Source organism: Suricata suricatta, chromosome 3, assembly GCF_006229205.1.
Source record: "Suricata suricatta isolate VVHF042 chromosome 3, meerkat_22Aug2017_6uvM2_HiC, whole genome shotgun sequence".
Lineage (NCBI taxonomy): Eukaryota > Metazoa > Chordata > Mammalia > Carnivora > Herpestidae > Suricata > Suricata suricatta.
In genome coordinates this window covers 169262346-169285008 of record NC_043702.1, presented here as the reverse complement: position 1 = coordinate 169285008, position 22663 = coordinate 169262346, and the positions used below count along the sequence as shown (strand labels likewise).

Genomic DNA, 22663 nt, shown 5'->3' with positions numbered 1-22663 from the left:
AACGAAAGAGAGGGGGAGAGATTCCACTGGAACTGTTAAGAGATGATCCTTGGATTAGCACTCGGGCAGTCTACTCTCTTCTCGGGCAGGACGCATCTCTCTCATATCCTTGAAAATATCACCCTCCACTTAAACTACAACCCAGGGCAGGCTCTTAGTGTAAGGTCCTTCGGGTGAGTTCAGAGTTCTTTCTGCTCTACGGCTAAAGCTGCCTTCGTACAGAGAGCCAGCACTGGTGGGAATTCTGCTGGGAGGTGTTGTATGCTCTTTCACAGAACAGGACCCCCAACACTTAAGACACTTGTCATTGTTGCGTCTTGGGTCTTCCCCCCTCCAGTCCCACCTACCGAATCTTACAACCGTCCTTCACGTGACCTCTCCAGGGTCTTCTAAAAAAAATGTCAGCGATTTATAGCATGACATCAACGTGAGCTACTCAGTGTGGCTTGCTTGGTTGGTCAATGTGCTGAAATCCTATGGGGGACCAAGCATCCTGTAAAGTGCCATGCATGGGTGCTCAGAAAAAAGGAATCACTTCTGTGAGGGTTACGACTGCAAGGTCTTGAGCTAACGGTCTTGTTCTATTGGGTTCTGAAATGAATGAAGCTCACATGAATCTCTGCTATCTGGACGGAGTGGCTAGATTTTATATATTGACTCATTCAGCCATTTGTTCTAGAAATAAATATATTTTCATTGGCACCAGATATATTTTCTATACCAAAGATTGCTATGGACTCTGGCAACTGACACATGCTTCTCGGAGATAGAATCAGAGAAGAGTCCCAAAAAGCAGGCTTGCTTCTGGTACCTGCAGCTCTCTCAATATGGTGGCTGCATTTCACTTCTTACCTACTTGGTCATAGCTCTGGATTTCTTGTGAGCCAAAATCTCAGAATGGCTCACAGTCTGGGACTCCAACCACCATGTCTGTTCCCGTCATCTGGAAACCTCAGGCTCCTCTCTTTAATAACTCTGGAAGGTAAGACCAGTAGAGTAAAATGAGTCACCGTGCTTTGAAGCTAGGTAAGAGAATGGGCAAGGAATCCGGCACATTCCACACGAATCAGGGCTCCATTAAAATGTTGAACCAAAGGACTTAGAACCGATTCAACAAACCCTTCAGGAATGTGCTTCCGGTCAGAAAGGTCTGTGAATGGGCACAGCTGTACGCAGCACACATTTCCACACGAGGGAGACCCAACCGTGCTTTGGAGGCACTTAGAACCCAGTGAGAAAAGGAACCACACGTAGGGGGGCATCTTTACAATCTCCACAGATGCCAGCGCGGGACAGAGCTACATCCACGCTGCTGAAGTGATTCGTGCATTTGTGAAATTGGGCAAAACCAGGGAGAAAAATGTCCCCCTGGATGTGTGTTGACAGGAATATCAGGATTGGTAAGAAAAAGAAGGAGAGCTAGAATATGGGGGAGAAGGGTGTGGGGGGAGGGGTCAGGACCCCCCCATCACGACCAGACCAGGACAGGCACGTGTGGAGACCATGTTGGCTGGAGACCCCGAGCCTTCACCAATCCCGCAGACCCCTCCGTCACCCCAGGACCCCTCAACCCCCCTGGATACAACTGGGCTCCTCGCAGAGACGGGCATGTGTTTGTTCTACAGGTGAAGAAATGGAGACCCAGACTGGGGAAGACGTTTATCCAAAGTCACAGAGCCACAGGACTGGAACTCCGCTCCTCACCCACGGCCACATGGCCAAGCGTTGGCTCTTCTGGAGGAAGCCGCGCCTCGATCGCCTGGCGCGCAGGAGGTGTCACCCGTGATGTAGTGGTATCTTTAAGAAGTCCGGGAGAGCCGGTCCAGGCCGTCCTGTCCCAAGAAAGAAGAGTGCTCAGGGGGACAGGGGCTTCCAAGCTGCTCACGATGGCTGCGTGGGAGGTAGGGACGTGGGGAGCGATGTCCCCGAGGCTGGTGGACAGCACATCTCCAGGCACCCAGGCCGGGAGCGTCTGAATAAGTCGCTTACAGCTCAGCACTCGAGACCCACATCTGCAGGAGAAGCAGGGGTGGCAGTGGGAGCTGTCACCACAGGTGTTTCCAACGTGCTGTGCTTAGTCCCCTCGTCTTCAAGGCAAGACCTCCACATAGTCGCTGCTGCTGTTCTCTGGGTAAAGACACAGAGACCAGCGTGAGGCCCAGCGCCCAGGAGTCCCCCCGTCCCACCTCGCTCCCGACACACAGACTGATGCATCAATGTGACGTCTTCAAGGGCTGGGGGCCTGGGGAGCTCTCCTGGCAAAGTGCGGGGGTCTCTTTATACGGTTAGGTGTCCGAGATTCCCCAGACGCCTCCACTCACCAGCAGAAAACCCGTGGGTCCTTCAGACTGAGCGTCTGAGGCTCATTCTAAGGAGGCCGAGGGAAGGGAGAAAGCCGACGAGTCGAGGAGAGGATGGTCTTCCCTTCGGGGAAAACTGAGACTTGGGGGTCACCCACCAGGGGCTCAAAGACACCGCTGCCCCCCAAATGGAAACTGCTCTGCGTGGGTGAGGGCTTTTAGAGATAACACAACAGAAAGGGGTGTGTATCTGTGTGGACCCCACAAAGTCGGCCAGTGGAAGAAACAGGACTAAGGTTCCTCTCAAACCCCCATTGTAAATACTTTACCGTAAATACCATCCAACTTGATCTGTGATCGCCTCCATGGCCGGCGGGAGCTGGTTTTCTTTACTGGCCGCACAAGGTGAACCACCAGCCCTTGATTTGGTTTCTCAAATGCAGAGATCAGTTCCTTTAGGTTTGGAAAGATCTGTTTGGGAGCACCTTCCGCGGTCTGCCAAGATACAAGAGGGAGATGGCTTGTCACCTTCGATTGCCAGTGAGATGCGACACTTCTCAGGGAGGTGGTTTTCAGGGCCACCTCTGAGCTGGCAAACTGAGAATCAGTGGCTGGCAGTTCAGGTAAGAGTTCATCCCGATGGGGCGCCTGTGGGACCCAGCCGGTGGAGCGTGACTCTTGATTTCAGCTCAGGTCATGGTCTCACGGGTTGTGAGTTCGAGCCCTGAGTCAGGCTCTGCACCTGCTGGGGATTCTCTCTCCCTCTCTCTGCCTCTCTCTCTCTCTCTCTCTCTCAAAATAAATTACAAAACATTTTTTTTAATTGCACCAATGGAAATACACAGAAGCCTCTGTTTTGAAGACCAGTCTCTGACTTGCGCGTCTGTGAGGAGAGAGGATTGACAGTCAAGGGACCCCACGCCGGTCTGCAGTGCCGAGTGGGCCCCGTCCTCCGCAAGTCCGTCTGGGACAGATCTTGTACGTACGCCACAGGGGTGCCCCTCTGGGAGCTGATGTCAGACACTGTGCCTCATATGCGTTTTCTTCTTTGTTTAATTTTAATTTTTTAAATTTAAATCCAAGTTAGTTAACATATAGCATAATAATCATTTCAGGAATAGAATTTAGCAATTCATCATTTACATATAAAACCCAGTGCTCATCCCAACAAGTGCCCTCCTCTTTTTTAAATTTTTTTTTACACATTTATTTATTTTTGAGAGACAGAGAGAGACAGAGCACAAGTGTGGGAGGGGCAGAGAGAGAAGGAGACACGGAATCCAACGCAGGCTCCAGGCTCCCAGCTGTCAGCACAGAGCCCAGCGTGAGGCTCAGACTTACGAACCCAGAGATCATGACCTGAGCCAAAGTCAGATGCTTAACCAACAACCCCCAGGCGCCCCACAGGTGCCCTCCCTAACGCCCATTGCCCATTTGACCCATCCCCCACCCCATGTCCCTCCAGCAACCCTCAGTTTGTTCTCTGCATTTAAAGGGTCTCATGGTTTGTCTCCCTCTCTGTTTCTTAGTCCTCCTCCCCCCCCCCCCATGTGCGGGGCTTTCTGGATGATCACTGTGGCTCTCAGATGGCTCCGTGTCAGACTACAGACAGGCGTGGTGACCAGAAGTTTCTCTGACGTGCGGTGTGGTTAACCTTCCCCAGAGTCGCTGGCGGGCATTGCAGCAGCCTGGAGGGAAGTGACACACAAGGCTGTCACTTCAACTCAAGCTGCCATCGGCTCGCCACAGGCCTCTGAGGATTTTGCTGCTTCTCAGTGACAGGCCTCCCGTACCCGAGTTATAACTGATTTCCGTGCCTCTCTGCTTTGTCCAGACAAAAGACAAAATATTGCATTAAGGAATTATCACCATCTCCCAAAGCAGGCACAACAAAGGAAAAAAATTTTACTATAAGTTGCTTTTAACGTATATTTTGAAGATTTTGAAATATATTTTGAAATTTTGAAATAATTTCAAACTTGAAGAAAAGTCACAAAAATATTAAAATATATATATATCTCCTTCACCCAACCTTCAAATGTTAACATTTTATTGTATGTATTTGCTTTTTATTTTCTCTTTCTAAATATATACATATATGTGCATATATAGCAATACATATTTTTTTTTAATTTTGAGATTAAGTGCAAACATGATAGCTCTTTAATTCTAAATAGTTCAATATTTCCAAAAAAGCAAGGACATTACATAGCCACACTACAATGATTAAAGTGAGGAAATTAATCTTGATGTAGTGCTGTTCACTAATCTACAGACCTTGTTCGAATTCTGTCAATTGCCTCAATAATGTCCTTTGTAGGGAAATGAAAAATTATATGAATACACACGCATCACACACACACCACACAGATCACACATACATCACACACCACACACACACACAACACACACATCACACATACATCATGCACACATCATACATCACACACACATACAACACACACATCACACATACATCATGCACACATCATACATCACACACACATCACATACATCATGCACACATCACACACACACATCACACACATACATATCACACACGTGTGTGTGGATCACTGTATATTCTAATTTCTTAAAGAAATTTTTTACATTTATTTATTTTTTGAGAGATAGAGTGAGACAGAGCATGAGCAGGGGAGGGGCAGAGAGACAGGCAGACACAGAATCTGAAGCAGGCTCCAGGCTCTGAGCTGTCAGCACAGGACCCGACGCGGGGCTCGAACCCACCAACTGTGAGATCATAACCTGAGCTAAAGTCGGATGCTCAGCCGACTGAGCCACTCAGTGGCTCTAATTTCTTTTAAATATTCACAACGAACATTAGCAGATTGAAGATTCTGAGATATTTTGCAGTAACAGATCTGCTTAATCATGTCAGCAAGTGTTTCAAAAAGATTATTTCAGGATTCTCTGTTAGTGAAGATTCAGTTAAATTTATTATACTCGACTTCCTAAGCCAGAGAAATCATTTTAAAAGAAAAAGAGTCTTCTGCTTAGTGCTCAGTAAGCCAGGAAAATTAAAGAGACCCCCAGGACGCTAGTTCTCAGATGCTCCACTTCTGGTTTCCTCCAGCGGGGAGCTCCCAGGGCTCCCTGTACCCTCAGACTTCTCCCCGCCTTCCCATTCCATCCACCCTGGCCATTGCATCGTTTTCTAATTGAACAGTGACCTCGCTTGGAGGCCAACGGGTGTATTTGACTCCAGGGTCATATGCCTCTCTAGGTCTGAAGAACAACCTTGATTATTCCCTCAGAGAAAGACAAGGTTCACTATTGATTTGACTCGTACTCTGCATGTTGCTTCCCTTTCAAAATGCCTCCACATGGCCACAGCTCAGGTTCAAGAGATGGTCTGATTCTCTCCCCCAACCTTTTGTTGCTGCTTTTATGGCAGTTCTGGTACGTTCTTACCTGCATGTTGTAAAACCCATGTTTCTCTTTGAAGATTCGGTATGTGTAGACGAGATTTTTAAACCTGTGGAAAGATAACTGTGTGAGTCATAATATTCTGGTTTTTTTTAAGTTTACTTACTTATTTTGAGCCCAAGAGAGAGAGAATGTGTGTGTGTGTGTGTGTGTGTGTGTGTGTGTGTGTGTATGGGAGGGGCAGAGAGAGAGGGAGAGAGAATCCCAAGCAGGTTCTGATTCATAGCCTGAGTGGAAATCAAGACTCAGATGTTCAACCGACTGAGCCCCGGGCACCCCGTCACACTGTTCTTACGTGCAAATCCAGGTAACATCTATCTCTCTATGATGCGTGTGTGCCTTTGGCAATCTTGGGTCCTAAAACAAAATTGATCCTTCTCTGGCATTCTCATCTGTGGGGATTTGAAAGAGACAGAGGCTTGGACAAAGGGACCCCTATTCTGATGGTGGAAGTCAAGGCTTGAGACCAAGAGGATGAGGAGAGAGAATTTACTGTTTCCACGTCTTGGTACTCCTCTCTCTAGTTTTTTTGACTTAGCTCTAAGTCAATACAACATACAAAACGCCACTGAGGCATTCCCGTACTGTTCACCAAACGATGTGTCATTGACCTCGATGGAGATCGTTAGTGTCGATTAAAGCAGAGAACAGTGAGCGTCCTGTCCAAGGAAGTGACGTGTTGTGTTCCCCCATTGGAAGTGGTGCCAGTGGCTAAGTGTCCTCCCCAAAATCTAGATAACAGACCGAGTCTAACAATTTCCAAAGCAAGACATAGCATCCATGCATTACCGTATTTCTCCAATTCCAAGATGCCACTGACATAACGTGCTAATTTAACAATAGCTTTCCAGGAGAAAAATGCACGTGTTAAATGTTTCTATCAACTGTTCTGATTCTGATTCCACAGGACTATTGAAATTTAAATTAGAAAAAGGGCACCTGGGTGGCTCAGTTAGCTTTGAGTTTCACATCATTAGATCATGTCGCCTACCGACTCCCCCTCTCTGCTGCGGCATCTCGTGCCCTGGCTTCCTGCCACTCGACTAGCCCACCGTCACCACCGTCACCACCGTCAGAGCTGTTCCTGCCTCAGTCTTCCACAACTGTAGTTCACACGTACATTAGCCTGAGACATTCCAGTGTCTCACTTCCTTCAGCTCTTCTCAGGGGCCCCGCCCTCCACCCACATCAGCCACTCGCTCCCGCATCCGTAGGAGGGTGGGGCCTGTGGCAACAGCAAAACGCAAGACCCTTCATTAAACAATGGTTAGGAGTTTCAAGATGGCGACAGCAGAGCCTTGAACCAAGTGCAGGGCCCTGTGAGGGCGGGGCTCTGTGCAGCTGCGTGGGTGACAGCCATGAAGCCAGTCCTGCTTTCAACTTTGCACTTGTGATTGCCGCCAACCGTAACCCTTCTGTCATGTGAATTTCACACATCCCACGCTCTTGTTTCCGCTTCTAGACCCTTTCCTCCTTTCATTCACCATAGAGCCTCCCATCTCTCGGCCCTCTCACTTTTCACTGTCCTCACTCACCGGTCCTTGCTCCCCTGGTGTGCTGACTGGGCTCACTTTGAATTAAGGACCACAGACCTCCAATGGGCTCCTAGTGCCCCCTCCCTCTTCCCTCAACAGTGATGCCACGCGGTCTCCTTTCTTCTTAAACCCCGCACACCTCGCCCTTCACTGGTGACTTCACAGACTTTCAAGTCAGTCTCTGAGCTGCCTCAGCTACTAGGCTGCCGGTCACCTACTCTGCCTTAATCACCATGCAGGGACTTCACTTGTCACTCTGGAACCAGACCTTCTTACTTCCACTGGATGCCACCCATTTTCATCTATTCAAGGACATCATTCTAGAAATGTTATCCTCTCTCTCCCCGATGTCATTAATCATTATTCTGTAGTGGCCCTTTTAAAAAATGTGAGTTAGTTGTGTTATTTTAATTATGGAGTTTTATTAACTTCTCCCACTTGTTCAAAAGATTCTCCTATACAGACAGACAAATAGCATAGATATTTGTCATCTATTTGCACCAAGATGCTTCTTTGTCAAGAATCAATTGTCATTGATTCTTATATCTTCTAATATTTAATAAAAGCCTTGAATTTTTGTGCAGAAAGAAAATGTGAGTCAGGCCATGTCCCTACCCTGTTCAAAAATATGGTCCATTTGTTTTAAACATTGTTTACTTTTAAGTGATCTCTACACCCACCATGGGGCTCAAACTCACAACCCCGAGATCAAGAGTCTCATGCTCCCCCAACCGGGCCAGCCAGGCGCCCCGAATCTGCTCAGTTTTGAAGAAGAAAAACAAGACCGCTGTGTGTGCGCGGAGGGCAGGCTGTGTCTGTCTTACGCACCTCAAGTCTTCTTACAGAGCTATAATTAAGACAGCGAGGAACTGATTCCAGGGTGGAAAAGATATTAATGGAATAAAACAGAGAGCCCAGGAACAGATCCACATATGTCTGAAGGTGTGGCCGTGACAGGGCGGGCACAGGGGGTCAGTAGGGAGGGGATGGTGGACTCGTTGTTAAACGGTGACAATAATGGTTTAATGTGGAAACAGATAAAAGCAGATCTGACTCCACATTCTAACTGAAGACCTGACTGTGAAAAAGCAAACCAGTGAGCTTGGGAGAAATAAACATAAGTGAACAACTTCATGACTTGAGTTAAGGAAGGAATTCTTCCATCACAAAAAGTGTAAGCCTTAAGAAAAAAATTAATAAACTCACTATATTAAAATTAAATTTGCTTGGGGGCACCTGGGTGGCTCAGTTGGTTAAGCATCCAACCCTTGATTTTGGCTCAGGTCATGATCTCATAGTTCATGGGATTGAGCCCCACATTGAGCTCTGCACTGACAGCACGGAGCCTGCTTGGGATTCTCTCTCTCTCCCTCTCTCTCTCTCTCTCTCTCTCTCTCTCTCTCTCCCTGTCTCTCCTCCACTCACCTGTGCTCACACACAAGCACACACTTTCCCTTCAAAAATTTAATTAATTAATTAATGAAATTAAAAGTTCTAATTATCAGTATAAATTAAAGTGAAAAAGTCCGCAAACTGGGAGAAGATACTGCAACACTAGTATGTAATAAGAACACTGATTTACCATAAGAAAAAGGCAAACAAAATGGCCAGTAGACATAAGAAAAGATGCTTCACCTCCTTATCAATCAGGGAAATACAAATTAAGCCACAATTAGATATCATTTTTACCAGATTGGCAAAGACATATGAGTTTACTAATGGAAAATACTGGCTGTGATGTGAAGGTATAAGACGTTTTATATACAACTATCAGGATGTAATTAGATACTAACGTCTTGGAGAACAATTTGGGAAAATCCAGTCGAGCTGAAATGCATACACTCTAGAACCCCAAATGTGTTCTTTTTGAGATTGGTAATATTGGCACAAAACTGACAATGCCAATATCTTTTATTTCCTAAAGGGCAAAGATCAAAGAAACTACATATGTAATATATTTAAACACATCCACAATCTAAGAAAATCATAGTATATTATAAAATATTAAGTCCGAGTGTAAAATCAATGAAAATACATAAAATAAATACGTTTTCTCATATAAGCCATCATTAGATTAATTAGCATATAGCGTTTCAAAAATAACAAATCAAACACTCCATAAACCTCATTAAATTTAAATTAATCATAAAAATAAAGTAAAATGGGTCTTTTTAGTGCAATTTTGAGGTGAAAAAAGGGAAGGATCAGGAGAGAGGTGGGGGTGAAGGGAGAGGCAGGGAAGGAGGTGGGGAGGAGTGAGTTACTGGGAGGAGTGAGTTACTGCATTCCGAGCATTTTTTACACCAACACTTCTGTTTACCCTAGTCGGGGAATCCTCAGGAGGTAAGCCTAGGCTAACTGTGAAGACTTTCCTTTGATTTTTTCATCCTCAATGTTTTCTCTTGTTCTGCAACTTTAAACAAATCTGTTTTGAACATTTTGTATCTTTATAGGAGCTGATATCTTTTTGCTCAAAGCAGCGTTTGGTCTTCAAGTCTTTCCGAATGTCAGTGGTTAGCTTTCTAAGATTCCACGTGCTGGGGCGCCTGGGTGGCTCGGTCGGTTCAGCATCTGACTTCCGCTCAAGTCATGGTCAATTATATTTTAATTGGCACCCCTAGCTCCAACCTGCCCTGAACTACACTCACTTATCCAACTACGTAACATCCCTAAGTCTACTAAGTGGTTCAGATTCAGTATGCGCAAATCCAGTTTTCTACTGGTGCCACTTCTATCCCACTACTGAGTAGCATACTAACTGATGCCCATGAACTGTGAGAGTTTCCACTCTGTCTGGTGAGAGCACGAGCCTTTCTAGACTCATGTGAGCTCCAGAGAGTTTTCTATTGGCTTCTTTTGAGTGATTTCTTTTTAACCCAGCCTTGGGTACCTTCATGTGCATGAGCTATTTACCACTAAGCTGAAGCTTCAAGATCTCTGCAGCTCTCTGGAGCCCTTTCTCCGGGCATCTCTCTCCTCTTCTGTATTCTCCCCCACGAGCTCTGGGCACAATAGGCTTCCTAGACTTCTACCTCTAGCTCATCAGTTGAGGGAGGGAGATCATAAAGCCCTCCCTGGGTAGGCAAGGAGATGAATATAGTTATTGAAATTATCTCAGATGCCCAGGCATCTAGAAGAAAGATAGAGCTTCTTATGCAGAAACATGGAGCATATAAGAGAGACACCCAAATTAAAATTCCAGAGGTAAAAACTGCGTTGTCAAAGATGAAGAATATGTGAATGGAATTAGCAGCTAATTTCACATTGTGGAAAACACGGATTTGTGAACTTGAAGATAAAGTGACATGACAGGAGCTACCAAAGTGAAATGAAGAAATCATTGAAATACAAACAGGGGAAAAAACAGTACAGAAAACAAACAAAAGCGAAAGCTATTCTCTAAAAGGGTAAATAATATTAACGAAGTTTTGTGGGCATCTGGGTGGTTCAGTCAGTTAAGTGTTCATCGTTTGATTTCGGCTCAGGTCATGATCTTGCGGTCATGGGATCGAGCCCCACATCGGACTCCATGCTGAGTGTGGAGCCTGCTTGGGATTCTCTCTCTCTCTCTCTCTCTCTCTCTCTCTCTCTCTCTCTCCCTCCCTCCCCCCAATAAATAAATATTTTAAAAATATATTAACAAAGTTTCATTTGACATCAGTGAAATGCATGGCTTACTTGGAAACACAAAGTAACAGACCTCACTTAAAAAAAAAATAGACTGAATAACCTTGTATCTATTAAAGAATTTGAATTGGTAGTTGAAAACTTTCCCACAAAGATAATTCTAGGCCCAGATAGCTAGACTGATACATTCTAATGACCATTTATCAAAGAAATAATACCAATTGTAAATAAACTCTTTGGAAAACTAAAGAGAGAGTCCTCCTAACTTATTCTGTGAGGCTAATATTTCTCTGATATGCAAACCATTTAATGATATGCTTTTTAAGTTAGGGTACAGATTATATTCCCCATGACATAGATTCAGTAGCTCTTCCCAAAATGTTGGCGTATCAAACTAACCAATATATACAACAGACTCTACATAGCAACCAAATGGGATTATGTCAGGATTAATGTCAAGGTTTGTTTAATATTTGAAAATTAATGAATATTGGTTGATTAACTCCCAGGAGAAAATAAAGGGGAAAAAGTTCCTTGGCATCAGTATTGGCAATGACTTTGTGACACTGAACACAAAAACAAAAGTGAAATAAACAAGAGGGACTAGCTTTGACCAGCAAAGGAACCCAAACACAAAGTGAAAAGGCAAACTACTGAATAGGAGGTAATAATTGCAAGTTATATGTATGCTAAGGGGCTATTATCCAAAATATATAAAGACCTCATACAATAGCAACAAACAAATAATCTGATTTTTTAAGTGAGGAGAATGACAGAAGCATGTTTCCAAAGAAGATATGCAAATGGCCAACAGGTAGATGAGAAGGTGCTCAACATCACTCAACATCAGGGAAAAAGCAGTCAAAACCACGATGAGAGACCGTCTCACGCCTGTTAGAATGGTTATCACCAAGAAGCCAAGAGATAATAAGTGTTGTCAAAGATGTGGAGGAAAGGGAACCCTAGTGTGCTGTTGGTGGGAATGTAGTTGGTGCAGCAATGATGGAAAGCAGCAAGAAAGTCCCGCGAAAAATTAAAAATGAAACCACCATATGGTCTAGCAACCCGCCTCTGAGTATCCAAACTGAATGAAATCAGTATGTTGAAGAGATGTCTGTACTTCCATTTTTATTGCAGCGTTCATTAGTCACAATACCAAGATATGGAAACAACCTAAGTGTCCATCAACAGATAAATGAGCAAAATGTGGCACATCTATCTATCTATCTATCTATCTATCTATCTATCTATCTATCTATCTATCTATACACACACACACACACACACACACACACACACACACAATGCAGTATTTTTTAACCATGAGAAGGAAGGAAATGCTGCCATTTGTAACAACATGGATGGACTTTAAGGGCATTATGCTAGGTGAGATGAGCAGACAGAGAAAGCCACATCCTGTACACTGTCACGTATATGTGGAATCTTAAAGAAAAAAGAGAGAGAGAAATTAACAGACTAAATACAACTCTCTCAATCAATGCAGAAAAAGCATTTGGCAAACTTTGATAATAAATTTCTAATAAAAACTCTCAACCTTACTAGGAATAGAAGGACTAAAATCACACTTAATGGTACAAGACTGAATACTTTTACCCCAAGATCAGGAGACGACAAGGATTTTCGCACTTGTCACTTCTATTCCGCGGTGCTGTGGAAGTCTTAGCTAGTGCATAAGGCAAGGAAAGAAATGGAATGGGAAGACTGAAATAGAAGAGGTACAGCCAGCTCTAACTGCATATGGGGAAGCACTTGGGTGGCTCAGTCGGTTGAGTGTCCGGGTTTGGCTCCGGTCATGATCTCGTGGTTCGTGGGTTCGAGCCCCGCTTCAGGCTCTGTGCTGACAGCTCAGAACCTGGAGCCTGCTTCAGATTCTGTGTCTCCCTCTCTCTATGACCCTCCCCTGTTCACACCGTGTCTCTCTCTCAAAAATAAATATAACATTAAAAAAATTAACTGCATATGGCATATGGAAAATCATATGAGCTCTCCAAAGAAGCTACTTGGCCAACGAGTAAGTTTGACCAGGTGGCAGGTTACAAGATTAATATACAGAAGTCAACTGTATTTCTGTTGACTTGTATTGAACAGGTAGAATGTGAAATTAAATTCACATCATGTCAAACAACACAAAAAGATGAGATTTTAGGGATGAAATTGACAAGAGATATACAAGACCTATCACAAAACATTTCTGAGAGAAATGTTAAAGGACTTAAATGAATGAAGATATTAAACTATGTTCATGGATCAGAAGGACACACGTAAGGTTCCATCGCAGTTCTCGCCTAATTGATGTATAGGTTCATGCAATCTCAACCTAAATCCCATGAGGCTTTTTTTAAGAAATATTTTATTGTCAAATTGGTTTCCATTCAACACCCGGTGCTCTTCCCCACAAGTGCCCTCCTCCATCACCACCACCTCTCTTCCCCCCTCCCCCTTCCCCTTCAACCCTCAGTTCATTTTCAGCATTCAATAGTCTCTCAGGTTTTGCGTCCCTCTCTCTCCCCAACTCTTTCCCTCTTCCCCTCCCCCTGGTCCTCCCATGAAGCTTTTTTTGGTGGTAGCAAAAAGCTGAGTCTAAAATGTATACAGAACCACCTCAGGCAGGTCAGAGTGGCTAAAAAGAACAAATCAGGAGACTATAGATGCTGGCGAGGAGGTGGAGAAATGGGAACCCTCTTGTACTGTTGGTGGGAATGCAAACTGGTGCAGCCGCTCTGGAAAACAGTGTGGAGGTTCCTCAAAAAATTATCAGTAGAACTCCCTATGACCCAGCAATAGCACTGCTAGGGTAATTTTACCCAAGTGATACAGAAGTGCTGATGCATAGGGGCACACTTACCCCAATGATCATAGCAGCACTTTCTACAATAGCCAAATCATGGAAAGAGCCTAAATGTCCATCACCTGACCAATGGATCATGAAGATGTGGTTTATATATACAATGGAAGACTACTTGGCGATGAGAAAGAATGAAATCTGGCCATTTGCAACAACGTGGATGGAACTGGAGGGTATTATGCTAAGTGAAATAAGTCAGTCAGAGAAAGACAGATATCATATGTTTTCACTCATATGTGGATCTTGAGAAACTTAAGAGAAAACCATGGGGGAGAAGAAGGGAGGAAAAAGTAGTTACAGGGCGGCAGGGAGGCAAACCATAAGAGACTCTTATACTGAGACCAAACGAAGGGTGGATGGGGGGTGAGGAGAGGGGAAAGTGGGTGATGGGCATTGAGGAGGGAACTTGTTGGGATGAGCCCTGGATGTTGTATGGAAACCAATTTGACAATAAATATATTTAAAAAATAAAATATGTACAGAGATGCAAAAAACCTAGGACAACCAAAATAACCTTGAAAAAACCGGGAACTTACACTACCTGATTTCAAAACTTATTATAAAATGAAAGTCATCAACATACTATAGGATTTGCATAAAGACAGAAAAAAGATCAATAGATCAACAGATCCAAACTTATATGGTCAATAGATTTTTTTTTTTACAAAGACATTAAAACAATTCATTGGAAGAAATGAAAATCTTTCAACAAAGGAGCTGAGACAGTTAGGTAGCCATACCTAATAAAATGAACTCCAACCCTAACCTTACCCCAGATACAAAAATTAAATTAGTATGGGCTGTAGTAAATGCAAAAGCCAACATCATTAACACTTAGAAGAAAACATAGGAGAATATCTTTGTGAAATCAGTTAGGCAAGGATTTATTAGATACACATCAAAATCAAAATCTTTAAAAGAAAACACTAATAAAATTTGGCTTCATTAAAATTAAGAACCTCTGTTCTTTGAAATGCACTGGCTAAAGAGGATAAAAAGACACATCACGAAATGGGAGAAAATATTCACAAACCCCCTATTTCATAAAGAATTTTCACCAAAATAGATTAAGAATTATCAAGACTCCCTAAGAAAATAAATAGGAAAATAAAATTTTATGGGCAAAATATTTTAATGGATACTTCATCAAAGAAGAGATATGGGTGACAAGTAAGTGTATGAAAAAATGCTTGGTATGATTAGTCATTAGCTAATGTACCTGAAAACCACAATGAAATACCACCACACTTATTAATATGGCTTAAATTTAGAAAGCTGACCATACAAAGTGTTTGCGAGAATGTGGAGAATTCGGAACTCATAGAATGACAGTGGGGAAGTAAAATAGTGCAATCACTTTGGAAGACAGTTGGGTGGTCTCTTGGAAATAGAAAGCTACACTGAGCATATCACTCTGCAGTTATTTACCCAGAATAAATGACACCATATGTCCATGAGACTTCATCACAAATATTCATAGCAACTTCAGGTATAATAGTCCTGAATGAGCTGAACAAATAGGGTAACAGGAGTCTACCCAGCAATGAAAGGAATGAATTTTGTAACTATACAGATGAATCTCAAAATAGTTATTCTGGACTAAAGAAGACAGACAAGGGGCTCCCGGGTGGCTCAGTCAGTTAGGCATCCTACTCTTAATTTGGGCTCAGGTCATGATCTCATAGTTCATGGGTTCGAGCCCCACATCAAACTCTGCACTGATTGCTTGGAGCCTTCTTGTGATCCCTTCTCTCTCTGTTCCTTCCCTCTGTATGCTCTCCCCCGCAAAAAATAAACTTTTAAAATTAAAAAAAAAAAGAAGTCAGACAAAAAGGGCTACTACTTCATGATTTGATTTATATTAAATTCTGGAAAATGCATATTTATTAATTCATAGTGCCAGAAAGCAGATGATGGTGGACCGGGGCCTGGGTAGGAGGTGTGGTAAGGGGAGATCACAAAGGGACACAAGGGAAGTTTGGGAAGTGATGGAAATGTTCATTATTTTGGCTGTGGTCATAGTTTCGTGAGTGTATGCAAAGGTCAAAATTCATCAAATTGCACACTTTTTATTTTATATCAATGATACTTCACTAAAGCTGTAAAGATCATTCATGACATAAAAAGGTCTATGAATAGAATTTATTTTTGCTCTAATATATCAACTGAATTTAAGTTCATTTTACATGTATGGTTCTTACTGTTGTCAGTCTTTGGCATTAGATGGAAACAAAACATTTCCTATATTTGCTCTTCGGTCCTTAGCAAATTTGTAGTGGCTTGACCCCCAGCATAAGTGACCCACAGTGGACGGTGGCTCTGGATATGACAAGGAAGGAGATCCAGAGAGTCACTTAATCATTTCTAAGGTTTCTAATACTTGCCATGTTGAGATGCCTATTTTCTCAGCTCTCCTGCGGAAATCTTCAACCCCATTTAGGATGTGAGAAATGCACAGGGTTTATGAAGACCGCTTTTAAATTCTGGCATTACATTTTCAGTGGAGATGAAAATTTTCCATTGAAAAGGTTAGAATACAGCGTTTTCTAAACTTCTACTTATCTTTGAGTTATTTTGCTCTTTCCAATGGGGTTTAGCCTTGTAAGTGGCCATGACGTGAGGTGTTGGGCACAGGTCTCTGTGCCCTTGTTCCGTTCACAACAATTTCACAATTAGCAGTTGGGCTCGTGCTGTGGCCAGTGTTGCAAGGAAAATTCATGTTTGAGTTTTTAGTTTTATTTTACCCCAACTTCAAAAGGTCAGTTGAAGGAAACGGAATCCTCCGCCCGAGGCTGTCAGCTTTGTTTTCTGCCTTCCTCGGTGCCAGGACACAAGTGTGAAACAGACGTAATAAAGAGGATTTTGAGACTTTTGACCTCTGCCCTTCTCACTCATCTTGACTGAAGTGTGTGTTGGTACAACTGACAAATTACAACTAATTGTCAATGCGTGTAAAAGGGTTAAAATGTTGGGCAAACTTTCAAAGAGGTAAGCACAAAAATGTTAATACTCTCAGATTACATCGGGTCCGCTGGACCAAAGTGGAAATAACCTAAATGTATCATTATTGATAAATTGTGAGAGAGTCAACAAAACAGTAAGCAATCCTGAAACGGTGGTGTGTATTGGCTTGCTCTATGTGGAAGGAGGCCCACGATGCGTCGGAAAAGACCAGCGTGCAAACCCTGTGTATAACAACCCATTTGCGTACGTATATGGATTTCCTTATGCTGCATATGCATAGACAGCAGTCTGGAGACATGTGGACTGAAATATCAGAAATGGTAATTTCCGTGTGGTGAAACTGAGAACATTTCTGCTTTCTTTTTTATACCTTTCTCCACATTTGGCTTTTCTAAAATAACAAAAAAGAGTTTGAATCATCTTTTTTTCTTTGTGAGCTCTAGAGTCTTTCCAAAGATCTCAGAATCTGAGGGCTCGAAATGACATCCTGTCCGTGCCCCCTCCACGCAGGGCTCTCGCTCTCCTTTCTATTGCTGTTTCCTCCTCAGCGAGGGCATGTAGGGAAGGCAGGGCCCAGATTCTTGTCACCAGCAGCCGTGCAGTGGCTATAGAAAGTCCCTCCTTTCCCCCCAGACCCACCGAGGAGGCCTTGATTCTCCCTACATCCACTCCACTTTGACTCGACTCATTATAAAAACAGACCCAGTTCCAGCTTCTCACACTTGCAAAGTCACACTGCAGAGACAGTGTTTTTGCAGGCTGGTGCTTTCTGAAAGCTCTATCGGGGTAACGATCAAGTAACATTTCCTGTCTAGAGTTACCACACTGCTTTCTGGTCAGTTCTATGTGCTGCTTGGTCAACCCTTTGTGCGACTTCCTTTATTTCTAAACTTTCCTGTAATATTTTTGTTTAGGTCTCTGAAAGCATGGACGATTGGCATATTGCCATTTTGCCATTCTAAGAGTGACAAAGGGGCAGCTCAATTTCTGGAAGCAGAATGGTAAGACTCCATATACCAGGGTCTGCTGGCAAGCCCTCTGGTCGCCGGCATGGACACTTTATAACATAATTCTGCGGTGAGTGCCTTGAACGTATTTCAGTGGCACTGGGGACATTGGTAAGAAGGAACATAATGCCATGTTGGCAAGTTGGGCTTGGACAAATTATTTAATAAGACTCTGGTATCTGGGGCACCAGGGCTGGCTCACTTGGTAGAACATGTGGCTCTTGGTCTAGGGGTCATGAGTTTGAGCCCCACATTGTGGGTAGAGATTATTTAATAAACAAATTGAAAAAGGAGAGAAGAAGAAAGAGAAGAGGAAGAAGAAGGGGAAGAAGAAGAAGAGGAAGAAGAAAAAGAAGCACCTTTCAGTTTCTTTTCTCACATAGTAGAGGGAATGTCACCTACTAGAAATGGCTTTGCAAAGGATAAATCAGATGATGTACACAAGATGCCTGTCACCATGTTTGGCTCCTAGAAACCAGTCAGTTAAGCATCAGACTTGACTTCAGCTCAGGTCAAGGTCTCACGGTGGTGGGATCTCTCTGCTTCTCCCCTGCTCATGCACGCACATGCGCTCTCTTTCTCTTTCTCAAAAAGAAAGAAAGAAAGAAAGAAAGAAAGAAAGAAAGAAAGAAAGAAAGAAAGAAAGAAAGGAAGGAAGGAAGGAAGAAAGAAAAAGCACCTTCATAGTGGCTCCAGATGCACAGATACAGGGAAATAGGCTAAATCTTGTGTCGTGGGTCGTTTTGTCTTTGCTCCCCTAGGGCAACCTAAAGGAGCCTCTCTATCCCTCACTGTAGTTGACCCTGCGTTGTTTTCATCGTGATTGTCTCCTCCTGCTGGGACGTACTTTCACAAGGGCAGGACTGATGCCTGTATTATTCATCACGATTTCCCCGACGCCTAGACCTGTGTCTGGAGTACGCATGTAAGAGGCGCTCAGGATGTGCTTGTTGAATGAATCTGTGATGATTCTGTTCATCCATCCTCCAAATCCAACTCCACTAAAGCTCTCCACACCTTGAGGAGTCACTCCTTGCTCTCAGTTCCCACACGCCCTGATGTGAGTCCAGTCATCAGCATGCGCTTTGAGTGTCCGTTTATTTCTTTATTTCCCCCACAAGGCTCTGAGCTGTGTTGAGGGCCCCAACTGAGTGCCCACCATGGTGTCTGGCATGTAAGAGACTTTCAACACTCGTTGGGCAACTAGCACTGAACGGTTAGTACTGATCTGTGTGATAACAGAAGTTCACAAGGATCATGATAAAAGATATTGACATAGTGGCCATTTGACCTGAGCCTTAAGCCTGATGCACCTGAAATAGGTCTGCCTTTCAGGGACATGGGCACGGGCAAAAATACGTACTCTTCTCTCTTCGTTTGATTGACTATTATCTTTACGTTTCTTAGTGACTTTCACTTTAGACGAATATCCAGGCTAGCTTGATACTCCACAAAAGAGTTGAAAAGAAATGTCGGGTTTTAAAGAGAACCCCAGTATAGAGGTCTGGGTCAGGGTCTTTCTGTCTCTATGACTTCCCTTGCACCTTCTTTTCCCGTCCCTGCTGTTTGCCCCATCACAGCTAGCTTCTCACCGTCTCCCATCCAGAAACAACACCCTCAACCGCCACCAGCGGTCAGATTCTGTGCATCCTCCATATCAGACCGGAACTCCTGAAATTCTAGTTTTAGGGAGTTTGAGGAGTTCCAGTCTTCTCATTGCCTCGCTTGGACACCATCTGTTTCCGCATTACCTACACAATCGTTCTTTTCAGACCCCGTGATATCATCCCAAACCTACTCTACCAAAAGCCGGTTTCCAAGCTGTTTTCTAGGACTGCGTGTGATTCATGTGTGATTTAAAACATCCTGCTCCCAGGCATGCCCTCCATACCACTTCCATGTAACCGAATCTTTCTCTTTCAAGTCCCAGATCAAATGCCACCTCCTCTAAGGCTGGCAGGTTGGCTCAGTCGGTTAAGTGTCCGACTTCAGCTCAGACCATGATCTCACTATTTCCGAGTTTGAGCCCTGCGTCAGGCTAGGTGCTGACGGCTCAGAGCCTGGAGCTTGTTTTGGATTCTCTGTCTCTGTCTCTGTCTCTGTCTCTGCCCCTCCCCCAACTAATGCTCGCGCTCGCTCTCGCTCTCTCTCTCTCTCTCTCTCTCTCTTTCTCTCAAAAATAAATAAACATTAAAACTTTTTTTAAAAAAGCAAATGCCACTTCCTCTAAAAAGACCCTCTTGCTCATCTTTTCTGCCCTTGAATTTGCATAAAACTGTCTTCTTACATTTATACTTTACTCTTTTTTAATTCTTTATGTAGTTTGGATCTCCTTGAAAAAGATCACAAATTTCCTATTAGAATCTCCCTAGGCTCTAGCACCATGTTTGAATAGAGAGATTTACTACTTCCATATACATTAAAATTTTTTTTTGCAGGGGAGGGGTAGAGAGTAAAAGAATCCCAAGCAAGTTCTGTGCTGTCAGCACTGAGCCGGACTTTGGCAGGGCTCCATCTCACGACCCGTGAGATCATGCCTTGAGCTGAAATCAAGAGTCTGACGCTGAACCGACTGAGTGATCTAGGTGCTCCTACATTCATGATTTTAGCAGTAATTCTCCTGTGCCTCCCCTGGCCTTTTGGTTAAGAAAGCTTTGTATGGGTGGGAGTGTGTAAGTGCACGCATGTGTGCATGTGTGTATGTTTTTAATTGAGGGATGAATGTTGAGTTTTATCTAATACCTTTAAGCAAATCTGAATGAGCTATGCAGTTTGTAAACTTTGACTAATTAATATGTCATTAAACTAATAATTTACCCAACCAGAAACCATACTTGGCTTCTTGGAATGGACCAGACTTGAACATAGTCTACATTCTCCTTTAACATGTTCCTGACTTTCATTATGTTAGTAGTTTATTGCAAATCGATAGTAATTAAACTTGAAATTGGTCTGTGGTTTTCTTTTGTGCATGTGTCCTTTTTGAAAAAAAAAATGTTTTGCCTTCACACATAGGCAAATCGGGGGAAAAACAGTGAAGATAAACAACTCAAGCTGAAATGGGTAAAGAATGTGATGAGGCAGGGCGGCTGGGTGGCTCCGTCATTGAGCATCTGACTTTGGCTCGGGTCATGATCTCACGGTTCATGAGTTCAAGCCCTGGCTAGGGCTTGCTGCTGGAGTGTAGAGCCTAGTTTGGGTCCTCTGTCCTCCTCTCTCTCTCTCTCTCTCTCTCTCTCTCTCTCTCTCTCTCTACCCCTCCCCTGTTGCACTCTCGCTCTCAAAAATAAATAAACATTTAAAAACAAGGCATGTGATTAGGCAATTTTCAAAAGAAGAATTATCAATGGCTAAGAAATTTATGAGTGCACTCTTGTCCTCACTGGCAATATGAAAACTCAAACTTCCAACTCCTGAAGGCTATGTTTCTTTCACCCGCGTCCCTGGCATCAGATAAAAAAGGAAGTCTATCTCTGCCTATTCTGTTAGTAATGACAATCCCTTTTGTCTTCATTCCTTTTTTTCAAGATTTTTTTAATGTTCATTTACTTTTGAGAGATAGAAAGAGAGCATAAGCAGGGGAGGGACAGAGAGTGAGACACAGCATCCGAAGCAGGCTCCAGGCTCTGAGCTGTCAGCACAGAGCCCGACGCGGGGCTCGAACTCACGAACCGTGGGATCATGACCTGAGTGGAAGTCAGACGCTTCACGGACCAAGCCACCCAGGCGCCCCCCTTTCCTCCTCATTCTAAGACGCACCGAAACACATCCATAGAGACTCCTGGGTTTTAATTCCTATAACAGGTAGACGAAAATTTTCACCAATCTCTCCAAATAGACATTTAGAGATAGTAGGTTTCCACTGATACATGTTCAGGATTGCTTTCTAAACAGGACTAAACAAGCTCTTGATACCCCGGTCTGGAATGTCACACTGAACTCTTCAGAAATGCCAGATGAATTTTAACACGAGCAAGGTGTTTAAGAAATCCGGGTCTCTGTTTCTTCATCTAGAAAATGGTGACTGTTTCTGCCAGCCTTGATTGACTCTAAGGATGAAAGGAAAGGACCCGTGTGGATCCTTTGCCAACTTAACAAAATTTGAAATCGCATTTTAAGTATCCCCAGTGGAGCTAGCAGAATAGATGTGAAAACTTAGTCTCTCGGATTAAAGTCTCATAAAGGGCATCTAGCCTTTTTCCAGAGCAAATAAACCGACCTCTGCACGGAGCCCGCTGTAGATATGCTGGTATTGATGAGAAAATCCTTTTTCTTTCTCACTCTTTCTTCCTTTCTCACATGCACCAGTTCTGCACGCCCCTTGCCTTTCTGCTTCCTGCAGCCCTTCCCTTCGCCCCCACCCCCACCTCTGCTGCTGCACGGGGGCCCCTGGGGTCGCGTTCAGGCCGTGGACAGACAGGTAGGACACATTCCTTGCACCTTGTTCAAGCACAGCCTAGCTTTTTCTCCATCTGCTCATCTAGGCCGCAAGGTTAGAGTGAAACACACAGTGTCCTTTGTACTCAGCTCTCAGCACTCCACTGGGCGTGAGACTCCAGGTGTGTGTGCAGGGGAGACTACTCACGAGACGCAGAGGCACAGCACTCCAGGCAAGGACTCGCTGTCCCTTATCAGGAAGTTGCCATCCATCCCGTCCTTGAGCAGTAAGGTCTCACAGTCTTTCTTAGACAGAGGGCCGTGGTAACAAGGCAGATCCATGGGGAGCCCTCTGGTATCCCTGAAATCCGTCCCCAAGTCTGGGGACTGCTCCGAGGAGGGAACTGGGGGGGAGGTGACCTCACGGGGCCTTGGGAAGCACCTCTCCAGCCAGCTGGTCGGAGTGAGGTGAGGCTGCCTTGCGGGACTCAGACAGTTTCAAAAGATTCAGGAAATGAAAAGGGCGGGGTTGGTGAAGTG

General features: G+C 44.0%; 1 protein-coding gene across 3 annotated transcripts; it reads right to left on the bottom strand.

Moving 5' to 3' along the window:
* Positions 1–963: 963 nt before the first annotated feature.
* SH2D1B (SH2 domain containing 1B) lies at positions 964–22637 on the bottom strand. 3 transcript variants are annotated; one of them, XR_003906990.1, is made up of 5 exons: positions 22332–22628; positions 5733–5796; positions 2630–2795; positions 1990–2127; positions 964–1832 (listed from the first exon to the last, which is right to left on the bottom strand). XR_003906990.1 is itself a non-coding variant. In XM_029935719.1 (4 exons), the coding sequence occupies exons 1-4, from the start codon at positions 22463–22465 to the stop codon at positions 2090–2092; spliced, it is 393 nt and encodes a 130-aa protein (XP_029791579.1). In that variant the 5' UTR covers positions 22466–22637; the 3' UTR covers positions 964–2089. The 3 variants fall into 3 exon arrangements, 2 of the variants coding, with proteins under 2 accessions (XP_029791579.1, XP_029791578.1); XM_029935719.1 differs by having other exon boundaries at positions 964–2127; positions 2639–2795; positions 22332–22637; XM_029935718.1 differs by having other exon boundaries at positions 964–2127.
* Positions 22638–22663: the final 26 nt, after the last annotated feature.

Coding starts and splice junctions, on each gene's coding strand:
- SH2D1B (XM_029935718.1), bottom strand. CDS start 22,465: ATGGATCTGCCTTGTTACCACGGCCCTCTGTCTAAGAAAGACTGTGAG. Junction 5,797..22,331: donor GTGCTGTGCCTCTGCGTCTC/GTGAGTAGTCTC, acceptor ATCTTTCCACAG/GTTTAAAAATCTCGTCTACA. Junction 2,128..2,629: donor CAAGTTGGATGGTATTTACG/GTAAAGTATTTA, acceptor GTCTTTACCCAG/AGAACAGCAGCAGCGACTAT.